General features: G+C 38.3%; 1 protein-coding gene across 1 annotated transcript in view; it reads left to right on the top strand.

The window, feature by feature from the left end:
* Window positions 1-2603: 2603 nt before the first annotated feature.
* The window catches only part of LOC122359285 (teneurin-4-like), a 65092-nt gene continuing 53263 nt past the window's right edge, over window positions 2604-14432 (top strand). Inside the window, 4 exon segments of the mRNA XM_043259592.1 lie at window positions 2604-2612; window positions 3293-3458; window positions 3461-3529; window positions 12083-12247. Of these exon segments, the coding sequence (XP_043115527.1) occupies window positions 2604-2612; window positions 3293-3458; window positions 3461-3529; window positions 12083-12247 (409 nt within the window).

Raw genomic sequence — 14432 nt, 5'->3', positions numbered from 1 at the left:
GCATGGTGTGAAACGGTCCACTAACAGGAAAATGAATGTTAATTTGAATTTCATGATGGACAGTTAAAGTAAATATAATGACTAGATTAAACATCATGGATTTCCCCAAATCCTTGGCAATCTGGACCAGGTATTCCCATGGGAGAGGGAACAGGATGGTCACATGCTTCAGCCGATCTGCAAGAGAAGAGGGCGAAATCCTATGCAAATCAGTGACACTTCACGCCCACCACTCCATAGCCCTCCCTCTCTAAAAAAAAAAAAAAAAAAAAAAAAAGAGCGAATAATTATCCAATCCTATCTCTGATGAAATTGGAACCATTAGCACAATGTCATAAGGGCAGTGAAAGATGGCTCTTGTCATTTAGGTCATTAATGTGCTTGTAATGGTTCCCTCTCAACGACTTTTTGTACAAGCTGGACTTGGAATGGGTTGGATGAGTCCCTAGAGGCGTAGGCTTACTGGGCTCTCCCATTGGACAGTAGCCAGGCAGTGTTCCCATTCTTTCCAGTGCCATTCTTTTATTGGCTGCTTTATGTATCTTTTTCTGACTCACTCCAGACCAGAGCCTCTAGGCCTTCTCAAATCTTAGCAAAACTTTAATTTGCCTCCTAAATGCCCGAGCAAACTAACAAATAGTACATAAGCTGACCAAAGACAATCAAGCTGAGCAGGCAGGCGAGTCTGGAACAGCTCTGTAGAAAGAAACAAAACATTTTCTCTTGTTGAATTGAAGGTGCTGCGCTCTGCCCATAATAATGCATGTTAAGTGGATTTCATATTTCCATTGCATTATCTCAAGTCTTCCCACCATGGAACCCAGCCGCCCCAGGGGGTACGGAGCTACAGCAGACATGCTTCACTGAATGCACACTGAGTTCCTCTCTGAATGTTGCGTAAATCCCTCTGCTTTATAGAAACCATTTCTTATTTTAAAACTGCAAAAAAATACATCTTAAAGCAGGATTTAGAGTAACCTCTTGAGAAATTCTGCCAGTGCTGTGTGTGATTCTTTCTGAAAAGTGCTGTGTCGGGTCTCTTAAACGCAGACCAACGTGAAGAAGTGAATGGAAAGAGTAATGCCTTGTTTTCTTCTATACAATCATGCTGGTTTGGTGAATAATCTTCAAATGTTTATCAGAGAAGAACAGGACAGCTTGCAGAGAGGGGCATGGGTCGTAGCAACAACACAAGGTATTATGTGTGTGGTAAAAGAGCGTGAGCACTCTCGGGTGGGGAATGTTGGGCTCTAAGGGGATAAAACTTCCTCACAGCACTTTAGTTCCATAAGGATGTCCTGCGTTCCCCACTTCACCGGGAAATAGTGCTGGTGCCGGGAGGTCAGAGACTCATGCGGACTTTCTTCAGGAACCACCCACATTTACGACTCACTGGAGAGAGGAGGTTTTCATAACTGACTATGTTATTTAAAACCACAGTGACATTACTTGCATGTACTTCTTCAAACAATTTAACATTTAAAACTGCTTTCCCACAAGCTGGGAGACACCTTTGTGCCATTATACAAAAAAATAAGCACCTGTGCAACTAGATTAGAACTTTGGTAACAAAGTGTTGCTTAATTAAATACACATCGCCATGGGTGTTTCCAATATAAAGAGCTTGGTAAATACATAACAGTAAAGATCTACTTTTGCTTGATCTATCCTCATTTAACATCAGTCTTATGCAGACAGAGGAGTTGTTTTTATATTATTTGATGTGAGATTCTTCCGCTGTCTGTTCTCTGATGTTAATAGTTTAAAAAGAGTAGGTTTAGAGTGCTTTTTTGTTTTTTTGCTCTTAACACTGCTTTTACTGCAGTTGAAATACATCGGAATGGTTCCAAATTGGGCTCCGGATTCGACACCAGCACCCTGTCATTGGAAATCGGGTTTGTTTGTCCTTGCCTACTCCACTATGTCCGTTTACAGAATTCTCACGGGTGATCGCATATTTGTGTTTGCACATCTGTCTCCTCTTGCACGCATGTCTCACTCGTTCCATCTGTCCATCTCTCCACCTGTGTGTGTAGTGAAACATAGCAAAGCAGACATTCCTAGAGACTTTACAAGACAACTTTATAGAGATGGGACATACTGGCCTACAGTCGCCGCGACGGTGCTTTACAGTGATGGGTATGTTGTATGATCTGACCATGCGGCTGCTGGAATCTGTGCTTTGCCATGCTGCATAGTGGTACCAGTGCACACTTGTTTCTCATTATACAGTGGACATTTGTAATAGAATCTAACATGTTTCATCACTTACTGTATGGAATTGCATGTTGTTTGTTTTTAACAGTAATTATTTATGAAACACAAACTAACAAACTTTTCTAATTATTTTAAATGCATTAGCATTCTTCTAAGGAACTATTCATAAGTCCTTGCACACTACCACAAGACTGAACCTCCTACCTTGAAGTTATACAGATTTAAGAAAGTTATGAGAATGGGTAATCATACACACAATTATATATTAATTGAACACATTTTTCCCTGCCACATTTATGCGAGCATTTAAGTTATAAACTTATTGATAGTAATCAGCAAAATGCTTTAAAATTTTAAAGTTATTCTATAAGCATTTCATTGGTAGTATGGAGAAGGTGATATTGAAACAGTTAGGGTTAGAATCAGGAAAAAGACTCGACAGAAATGGGAAATCTGGGTAAGATCATTTTTATTTGAATAAAAACCTGGGTACAAATTTTTTGCCACATAGCAATTTGCCATCATGATAAGCATCTGTCTTGTAGTGTGTACTAGACTTAAAAGTTTTACAAGTCTGTTTTCTTGTACCTCATTAGCCTAACATGGTTTGAGTTTCCTCGTCTGGTCAGTACAGCTTGACAGTGCTTTCAATGTCTCCATAGATTACGCTATCTACAGTGAATAAGCTGTTTTGATAATGTACATCTCTGCAATTTCCCACAGCTTGACACTGCACCCTTAGGGTGAATTAGAAGTCACTATGAGGGCTTGTATTAACAAGAATCCACTGTGGTTACTTGCGCTGTAAATTAAATTTTGATATTGATTCAGAAATTCCGATATAACGCACTCCCACGGGGCAAGTAGTGTCTTGCTGCCAGCGCCGGGATGTGGCTATGGTAACAGCTTGAAAAGTGCTTAGAAATACAGACGCAGTACTGACTCAAAGGAATCGGCCTACACACTCTACAGATACTGTTTAATACATGATGATGAAAACACTTACCACACAGTGCTTTCTAATATCCCATATTTGTGAACATAAGGCAATACAGTGTTTTCTATGTCTCTGCAGACATTTCTGTTCAAGCTGTCCAGGGACTTCCCCTTGTACTGCACAACTTCACCTGGCTACCCTTTGACGTCCAGCACTGTTCTCTCTCTCCTCCCCGGCCCCCTGCCACGCGAACACCTTCCTCACCGACCTGCCTTTAGCCTGAAGAAACCCTATAAGCACTGCAACTGAAATGTGCTGCCCTCAGTGCCATCCTCATCTCTGTCACCCTGGTGTTCCTGTTGGCTTACTTTATTGGTAAAGTTACTCTCTGTGTTTTCACTCACCCTTAAAATTGCATCAGAGGTGTGACTGACATCAGAACTGACATCTGTGTTTGTATTTTGGTTTTTAAAAGAAATACGCCAAAAGGTTCCAGCTCTTAGTTGATTTAGTATTGTTTAGCTGATCTGAAAGAAGACTAAAACTCTTCTTCTAAACAAGACTGGCCTGGCAAAGTGTAAAACCAACTTCATAATCAACAACCACCTTGATTGGTTAAATAGGGTTATTTATACATGTTAAACGTTCTGCTCTCTATACCAAAGATCATTGTAAAGGCTGAAGTAATATTTATCAGTACATGCCTGAAAGAGGTCAATATTATTGCTAAATTTGATCAGTTTGCACATTGTGGCAGAGAAGCGACTACATAAAGATGCTATATTCGATTCACTTTTCAATCATTTGAAAACTCTGCTCCTGCAGATTACAGTTAACATTATTGATTTCTCACATTGTTAGAAAATTCAGTGTCCCACAACTGTATTCAGCTTGGTCAGTGAACCAAATCAATAATAGACACCCAGATAAAGTGAGATATGATTGAGCCATAGCAACAGTTCATGCTGGTTGTGATTTAATTTTTCCTGTGTGGTTTTATATTTGTAAGTTGAAACAGTGACTACATAGAATTATTAACTGTCTGTGATTTATTTCAGTCTGTATTAGTTTTGTACCATATTACTGTGAACATGTGGTATCTGAAGTGGAATGGTATCTGCTAGTAATTCTGTTACGCTTCATAAAATCCCATGAAAGAAGTGGAAAATCCAAAGTACATGTAAGAAGATAAGAGCTAGTCTAGCAGTTCCAAATAAAGTGTGTCCATACCTTGGAAGAGTAAATCAATAATAATAATAATGTTTTGTATAACCCAATATCTTTTTATAGGACAGCATGAAATGGGTTTGCATAATGCGTGTCTGTTTAGAATGTAAATTGTTACGTGCAATCTCATGTAGAGCCCACAGAATGAAATAATATTTTTTGAAGTTGAAAATATGAGGGAAAAATGAGTGCAAAGTCATTTGCACAATGTGCACCCAAATGGAGATTACAGATGTGTCTTCATTATTAGAGATAAACAGCTTTTCACAGCTTAGGCACTGAGAAAAAAATACAGTGTAAAAGTACTGAAATGAACTCTAACCATTCATTCATGCATCTATTTTTGACATAAAAAGAAAAATCTAAAAACACAATTGCTACTTTGTGGTTCTGTACAGTGATTTGGTACCTAAATTAAATGTATGATGGCTAAAAAAAATGCTCAGCTTTGTTTAAAACTCTATCTTAAGGTAGTCTTGTGGACTTTGTATGAGGTGCACTATTTGTATGGTGCATGTAACTGACTTTAAATGATATAGTTCACCTTCAGCTTTTTGTTCTTTTTGACCAACAACTGAAGGTGAACTATTCCTTTAATGGCGCCTATGCAAAATGTTTTAAATCACTTTTAGTTATTATTAGGATGCTGCCTTAGACATAGAACATAGTTAGTATATAATACTGTGGCAGCTTGCTATGTTTTTAGACCTATGTGTTGAAAAAAACATGTAGAGGTTTAATGCATCATGTAGATGTCCTCCAGTTTAGAGGACCTTTGTTCCAAACAGTTGGTAGCTGTCTTCATGCTTTAAACTGCTTTAAAGGTACATCACCTATGCTCAATTATGAAGTAGAATGCAACCGAGAGATTCTACTGTAATAATTATGTAGAGTATGCAATGTATTCTTTCCTCATTAACTTATTGCAGTAATCAGTTGTGAGTCATGCCTCCTGTGGGCTTCCTGCAAGATGCTCTATTTGTTTTTCATGCAGAATCATAGCCTATGTAAAGCATTTGTTTTCTGTCTTGAAGACTTTTAAGTGGTGTCTGCTCAGTAGGCAGAAGCTCTCAAATTTTGAAACAAAACTACATACTGTAGTCTACATTAAATGCCTAAGCACTGTGTTGCTTAATTAAGTTATTCTCTGAGTTAGCTAGAAGGCTAGTTAAGCTTTGACCTTGTTAGGAGCCCCCACGAAGCCTACCAAGCCGATGTATCTTAATCACTTCATGTAATTACAGACACCCCACCCCATTCTAACCTCTTCCAAAATCAAGCTCATCTCCTGAGCACCTCAGGTAAACACGCATGAAACTGTAGCTCACCCTGAGAATCTGGGATTCAATCAACAACAAGGGGTCACGTTTAATTAAAAGCTGATGAGAAAATATATTTAATTTCAAGTGCAATTAATTATGTAGGCCTGTAATTGGAAACTCTAGCTGTGTTGTCTAATGAACCCACTAAACCTCTGACAGATGTTTTGACTTGCTGCATAGTTTTGCCATTTTCCCCTATTCTTTTTTCTGTGGAGTTTGCAAGAACCGCTTCCTTGAAAGGAGTGAGATCGCAGAATTGGGAGTGGTGTGCCATTTTCTCAGTGGTGGCATGCTCATTAAGAAGGTCATTATGTCCTCGGCATCTGAAGGTCATCAGCTTCCCTCTGTGTTCATTTCTAAGCGTGCTGGGCCCTCATTGTAACACCCACATGCAACCTAAGTCATAGCCACAGACACTCACTCTAACTGTCGGTTGACTTTGAAGCCTCTGTCTTTTGTTTTCTGACTCTTTCTTTATTCATTATTACAATCAGCTTAATGCACTTTCACTTTAACCTCCAGTCAAATGTCTTTTTTCCATTCACAGTGTTTGATTGTCAAGAGATCAATGTTATAGGTTGAAAGGACTGGTAGTGTTTATAGGACTTGTGTAGCTTGTGGTTTTGTGTCGCTGCAAAGTTTCGCTTGTGGTAGCCTAAATTAAAATGAGGAAACTTGCTTTAATTTAACTGCAATATAAGACTTTGCAACTGGGAAGTTAGGTCATAGTCCTGTCTGGTCACCATGGTACCCTTGAGCATGACACTTAGCACCAGGTCACACCCAGGAGCTTACTGTCAATTTAGCGTTGAATCACGGTGGACAGAAACTGCCCTGTAAATTGGCAAGCTGCCAGAACAGAAGCTATTTTATCAAGACATTCTCTGTGGCCAGACTTTATACGCACTCTTACTAGTGTAGAGATATTATTCACTCCTGAGTCTGACAGATTCCTCTAAGCTTCCAGTGTGAAAGTGAAAAATGGCTTAAGACTTTTTGATCTACTAACTTGCTGATGATGTGCATTTCACTGCCTCTCATTTATAGTCAACAGTCTGAACTTGAAGTGAGACCAGAGGAAGGCACATAGAAAAGCTCCACTGGGAGTTTTGGTGAAAAGATGAGGCACTCATGACTGGGGAAACTTAACACTCAAGAGTGCTCTCCAAGAGTCTCACTGGTTTGTCTGCAAATTGATTTGACACCTACTTGTGATTTTTAAGGGCTTAAAATCCATGTGTGCTCAAAAGAAAGTAAGCAAGTGAGTAACCTTAAAGGCAAGCTATAAAAAGACACATTTTCTTCAGTCAAGAACAAACTCTTCAATAAATGAAGTAGGTATCCCTTAACAACCTTTCGTTGTAATAAATGTAAACCCTCCAAATACCTACTTTAACCATGTGTCTCGCTTTAACTTTAATCTTGTCTCGCTTCAATTTGCCAATGTGGTCACTGGTATCTTCACTTTAGCCTTTCTGTCTTCAGATAAGTTTCTTTATAAAGATTCCATAGTCAAATATGAGATGGCTGCCCAAAAAGTGCCAAAGATTTTGCACACCAGGATCCTTGCAGGAGGGGTGTCAGAGTAATTAGACTGCTAATGAGAGGACTGAGAGCTGCCGTGTTCAACGCTCATCCATTCAAGTGTCTAAGGGGAATTAATTAACCATATGCTTGCTAATGTGCCCTGTCCATTCTATGACAGATGAGCAAGAAATGGCATTTCTCAACCTGTGACTACTCTGCCCCAGATCCCTGCATTGTCCTCTTTTTTTTTTTTTTTTTGTCTTGGGGTAAAGCTGTTTTTTTGGAGGTAAATGTGGGATAGTTGGTGTCTTTTTGTTGTTGTCTGTTTCTCAGGAGGTGTTGCAAATGTTTGAAATACAGAAGTGGAACAGTAATGAGCTTGTGTTCCTCCTCAGACTGAAGCAGTAGTTTGTTCAAGCTTTCTTCTTTCTAATTGGCTTGCCCAGTTCTGCCAATGCGGCCTGCCAAAGTAGAGGATGGGGGCGCTGCGTCCAGACTTGCATTTCAGCACAGCTGCCGTTTTGCTCTCAACAGGTCGTGGGTCTTTCTACTTGGCGTTCCAGCGGGACCATCATTAAAAAAACACCTAGCTTAGTCCGCTTCCACCTGTCCGTGCTTTGCTCCTTGCTCAGGGAGCCTAGCTGACAGCTGAGAGAGGGAGCGAGAGAGAGAAAGAGAGTGAGTTTAGATGATGGAAGAGTTTGGGCTAGCTGGAGAAACATATTTCATAAGCTGGACTCTTCCCAACGCACTCTGGAAATCATAGATACCGGGACAGCTCGGACATAAATCATAATGAGGTTTGGTAGCGGGGGTAGCCAGGAAGCGTGTGAGGTATTTTACATCAGAGCTAGACAGGAGAAGTTGCAAAGGGGTCCAGATGGAAGATGGACCCCTTGAAGGAGCAATTACTTGGACATTTGGAATGACACCTAGACCCATGATGCCTTTGATTCGATTGTCCACCCCCACTGCCCATGCTCACAGTCTGCACTCTCTGCTTCCTCCCACAGAGCCACAAATCAACCAATGTGCAGCAGAAAAGAGAGCGAGCTAAAGGAATGCCTCTTACTGATCTTTGGTGATGACAAACCAAGCCATCTGTCTCAGTACCGTGTCTGTCCGCCTTGACATAGTCAATTCCAGCGGTACTGACGGGGGCGGAGGCACCCGGTCGTTTGCATTTATATTGTCTCTCAAGACAGCCACGACTTTTTATCGCCTCCACAAATGCTCTCTTGCAAAAGTAACAGCAACATTCAGACCTTTCTTCAGTAATGCCCGAATCTGTCGGAATGCAATCAACAAAATGCACGGCCTGCAATTTTCCAAATGGCTATTGATTGAGTAAGCTGGAGGATGGCCCTCTCATCCACCATGGCAATGCCTGTCAAAGGCTTCATCGTTTTTCAGGCCACATATTCACTATTTAGTAAATGTGGGCTGGTTACCACATGATATGGCTTTAATTAATGGCCAGACATGAAAATGAATGCAAAGCAGAACTCTCCATTTGTCACGACTAGTTTGATCCGTAGTCTGTGAGCTGTGCACTGGGCTTTAAAACTGCCAATTGATGCTCCTGGTTAAGCTTAGGCAAGCACATCTTTGCAGAATCTTAAGGATCATTGATTTTACAACATGTAAAGCAGGACAAAGAATATCCAACTAAAGGCCCAATGAAGCAATTAGACAAAGATCTTGTTTTTCTTTTTTGAAAATGAATTCAAGCACATCTTTTCCTCGGTAAACATCGCTCCAAACAATCAGCAGTTAGTCAGTGAAGCATTGCTCTCTTAGTCAAATTATTAAAGATGAACTTGGCGTACTCTCCTCCATCCCCAAAACCTAATGAAGTACAGTCAAATTAGAAATTCTTGAAACACCAGAAGAAATAATGTGTATATATATATATATATATATATATGTGTGTATATATATATGTATATATATATATATGTGTGTGTATATATGTATATGTATATATATATATATATATATATATATATATATATATATATATATATATATATATATATATATATATATGTATATGTATATGTATATGTATGTGTGTGTGTGTGTATATATATATATATATATATATATATATATATATATATATATATATATATATATATATATATATATATATATATATACTAGACCCTCACTCTATATAATACATAATATAATGCTCTGATAATTTTTTATTAAACTAAATTAAGCATTGCTTGGTAATTGGTTAACCTAAATTAATATTATCTGATTGTTTACTTTAATGTAACAAATGGCAGCTATTCAGTCTAATTCATTACATACTGTACCATTCTATCAAAGTTTTTATCAAAGACACTATTTTAACACTGAGTTCATGTGACATTTTATTACCATTTTCTACCATAGCAAAAACTGATAATGTGAGAAATGTTGAAGGTGTCTCAATAATTTTTGGTTTGACTCTACCTCCACTAGTTCATACTAGTTCATAGAAGATCCTTCAATTACCAAAACAACAACCAACATCATGAAGTTGCATAAAACATTTTATTTATTTATTTAAGCTGTTTAAATCAGCAACTTTATATACCTACAAGGAGCTTGATAGTCATTGTTACTTAACAATTTGTGTAGGTAATGAGCATTGTATTTGTGTCTTCTAAGCACCAACAAGTATATTCCTTGTTTTCTTTTGGTTTCATTTAATCTTAAATCTGCTGAACAATTGTAGTGTTCTGTCACACATAAAAATCAAGATTGAGGGAGGGTCTGGTAATTATTCCAGCTATATATTTCTTTCACAAATGTTTTGACAGAAGAATAAATCATTCATTTAGACCTTTTCACCCTGATTGAGACAAGATATTTGCCGCAACACAAAACAAATACATTGTCACCTCTCTGAGATATTGAGTGAGCGGAAAAGTAATTTTAGCTCTGAATTGTCACTACAGGTTGTCAAGAGAGTGTGGCAGAGAAAGCCACTTGTGCAATTTGAAACCAGCTCTGTACTTACGAAGGAGAAACAGGAACTCACGTAGGGAGAGAAATGGAGCATGGGAAAGAGACAAGGCTCTTAGATCATTTGTTTTATCTACTCCGACATCGCCATAGTTCACCATAGTTGTTTTTTTTTTTTTTTTTTTTTTTTGACAGCCATTGTCTTACATATATGTTGCTGCATCCAAATATACATACTATCACTAGCATACTAAGAATATCTCATGCCTAATTGATGTTTTGATATTAGTATTCCAGAAGTGCCTGAATGCTGTACACTTATTTACTTTAACCCCCCTTAACAAATTAATCTAGCCAATAGCAGAGCAAATGTTGCTATATCAGGCCTATTTCAATCTTTTAATAGCAAACCACAGTACTAAGTAATAATGAATTTTGCTACATGCTAACATTTAACGTGTAAACACAAACAGTGCAAAAGTTAGCGAATGCCAATAATGAAATACTGTTTTACTGCAAGTGTGTACTTTCCAATTACCGCAAGGTAAATACTTTTTTGAATTGATATGCAGCCTATATTATAGAATCACAATCTTAATTACATTTTTGCCCATTTACATCCAGTGCTTAGAACTTGCAAGAAAGTGCACCGAGGCTTTTTGTTGGCATTTTATCTGCTGACTGAAGACTTCCAGGACAAGGTTTTGCTCTGGCTAAGCTGGTCCTGACCATTCTTGTCCTGGTGATCCATCATGCCTGGCCCCTCCTTCCCTGTTCACTGCGCCACCAGAGTTCATCCCAATGGTTGCTTCTTTGTTGACCTTGTGAAATATCGCCGTGTCTTCTGGTGCTGCTCATGCATTCATCCGTACTCCTTGTTGTGTTCTTGCTGACTTGATAATTTCCTTGTCTCCTTAGCCACGGGGGGTGTTAGTAAGCTAATGGGGATGAAAAGAAAAGTTGCCCTGTGGGCTCTGGCTTTTCTCTGTTGGTTGTAGTACATTTTTCTCTCAAGGGTGAAGGAAACTTTTGTTGTTTTCACAGTGACTTAAAGAAATGTGCATACTTTAAAATTTTTGAATAATTAAATTGTACACATTACATAACACTTTAGATTAGGTAACACAATTCAGTATAAAAATGAATGCACAGCTATTTTATAGATCTCTTAACCCCACCCAATACCTAAACATAACTGTTACTGAGGTTTATTGAAGGAAAAGTGTTAGTTAACAATGAATTTGTATTTTTGTGTTCCATAATCTAAAGACTTTGCTCTTATGTAATATAGTGTAATTTTTTTGGTAGTGTATGACTGTTTACACAAACATATATTAAGCAGAGAAAAACTTGTTTTATTTTTGATGGTAACAAGAAATGTGTCTGGAGCACCAAATGGGTATAATGGAATGATTCAACTTTAGACTGGAGTAATCATGCTGAAAGTTCAGCTTTGCAATCACAGAAATGTAATATGTTAATAGAAAACCATTCATTTTAGATGTAAAATATCTCACTACTGTATTTAACCAAATAAGTGCAGCCTTGGATGAACATGAGACTTTCAACAGCATTTTAGTTAGAAAATCTTATTGATAAGAGAGAATTTTCCAACAGCCATGACATCATATTTCCATATTAATCAAAATGGGTTGTGGTTCTCTTGATGCTCTTAAACTGCCAAAGATTAATCAAGTCAAAACATATTTGTTTTCATACAGCCTCTGTTTAATTACCCCACAGCTTTCAGGATGTTAATTTTCTGATGCAGTGTCTATAGTATTCCTTAGTGAATCTAATTTAATTACAATAATGTACACCAAGGCACATGCTCAGTAATCACTGCTCCAACACACGTAAATTTACCATCTGCGCTGCTCTTTCTCTGCAGCCATGCACCTCTTCGGACTCAACTGGCATTTGCAGCCAATGCAGAGGCAGATATATCAGCTGACAGAGGACAACACGAGTGGCCTACATCTGCCCACAGATCTTGGCTTGCCACCTCTGGGCAACACAGGTCTCGAGTTTCCGGATCGAGGAAGCAAAGATGACGGTATATCCAAGCATGATATTTTAAAGTCAATCCAAACGTTCAATTGTGTTCAATTCCTTGTTCACTGTAGTATTGTTCATGTTATTTACACTCAGATTTGGCTTTATTCTAGTATGGAAGGTCCAGTTTACATGGTACAGTCAGTTCACAATGGATAAAATTAAGTTCTGCTCTACATTTTCATGTGTAATATTATGTTTCACTGAGATGAATGGATTTTGAATGCCGTTTCATGTTGTTTTTTAGATTTGTCAAAGTGTGATCCTTATTACAGAGCAGATAAATAGCAGCCTTGATGTGAAAAGGCAGCAGCTCGACGAGTTTGGTTTGGGGAAAAAGAAGTTCTTCCAGTCTTGATTAACCTTAAACCTTTTACTTATTTTTTTTTTTTTTTTTTGGCTAAGCGTTTGAACTCATGCCCTTCAGTCATCTAATATCCGACAACACATTCCAACATTTCAAGCTAATTTCCTGCCAGATTCGCATGAACTCATCTCCCGCTAATTTCGCTCAGCGCTGGCCAGTATTATAACGTCTTATTTTTGATTTTCAAAGACTTCAAGATCCAGGATTATTTGTCAGCCAGCTCCATGCTGAGACCAGTCTCAGTTGCTTGCCATGAGATCTGCATTACAATCCAGTGAAAGTTGCAGGGAAAATGGAAGGGTATTATTTGTTCCTGGAAGAACGAATGGCACAGCTTTAGGGATTGAGTATCCAGGGGCTCAAGGCAGATTAGAACTTGCCCCATCCAGAAAGCCATGCATTCCTTTCATCTCCAAGACTGGACAAGAGTTTTCCTGGCAGTGGAAGAAAGCAGACACTAACCCCCGCGGTCATGGAGACGGAAGTTCGTACAGTAGCAAAAGTTCACTTTTCCATGAGCACAACCCATATTTAGCCATTTGATTTGCCACAGGCCTCGGACAAAGGTGGGAGATCAGACCATTACCATATAGATGAGTCGCTGAGACGTCTTTTTTCATTTAGCAGCTGGCAGAGAGGAACGAGCGAAACCACAAACACAGAGGCTGCGACGGTGCCTCCGCTTGAGTGACATCTGCGGCTGAGGGGAAATCGATAGGCCGGGCTTTTTAATTCTGACTGTCAGAGTAACATTGTCATCAGGAACACAGCAAATCAATCCGGTGTCACTGTGCTGTACATCCCTGGCATTAACTTAAATAAACACTGTACCGGAGAGGTTTTCTGACCATCTTGCACCTTCTAGTAATCAGTTCAATTACCCATAAACATGTTATCTGGAAAGTGTCAGTGAGACCTTTGTTTAAATTCATGCATTTGCCAACTCAACTGGACGTTTCTCTTTTGCCGTGCGCTGTGGAAATTGCAATTTGCTCAGCAAAAAAAAAAAAAAGATTCAGTCCCTTCCCTAATTCCTCCTTAACAACTTAGCTTAATTTTTTCAGATGTTTAAAATAAAATAATTTTGCTAGCTATGTGTGTCCATTAACTGATTGTCTTTTTGTATATTATCACCATCATCCTTATTATTAGCCTATAATTGTATTTTTTCCCTTCATTTTCATAATTTTCAACATGCCTGAAATTTTAAAAAACGTAAAATTTTTCATTTTATTTACTTGAATTAATATTTATTAATTTAGCATAATGACTAGTGTTTCGTTCAGGAAGTAATCATTCAGATATTTTAATTTGTAAATAAAACGCACGGGCATGTAGCCTACAGTCATGAAGTATCTGCATAATTATCAGGCGTTTATAGTATTTGCAAATTATATGGTAGCAAATACTAGCATAGGGAAAAGATAGCCGAATTGAAAGGGGGAAATATTTTATGAAATATGAAATATGTTTTATCCATCTCTGATATCCCTGGTTGCTATGGTCATGCAGGTTTGTTTAAAAATAAACTCATTGCCACGAGAAATTGATATTGTTCCTTCAACGTAAGCATTGACATAAGGATATTGTTACCTCAACAAAACAATCTCGTGGTCATGACGTAATATTACATTCCCACAAGTTATGACGTTCCCACAAATTATTATCTCGTACACATCATATTATCACGTCCTCATGACTTAATGTGTCATGGCCACAACAAAAAAAGCAAACTGAAGACGTCCCTTCCTGGTCAAGTTTTTACTTGAAACAAGCAAAATAATCTGCCAATCGGTTAAGAAAAATAACCTTGTTTTCT

This window comes from Puntigrus tetrazona, chromosome 15 (genome assembly GCF_018831695.1).
Source record: "Puntigrus tetrazona isolate hp1 chromosome 15, ASM1883169v1, whole genome shotgun sequence".
NCBI classification, from domain to species: Eukaryota; Metazoa; Chordata; class Actinopteri; order Cypriniformes; family Cyprinidae; genus Puntigrus; species Puntigrus tetrazona.
The sequence above is the reverse complement of the archived record's forward strand: the minus strand, read 5'-3'. Positions and strand labels throughout refer to the sequence as shown.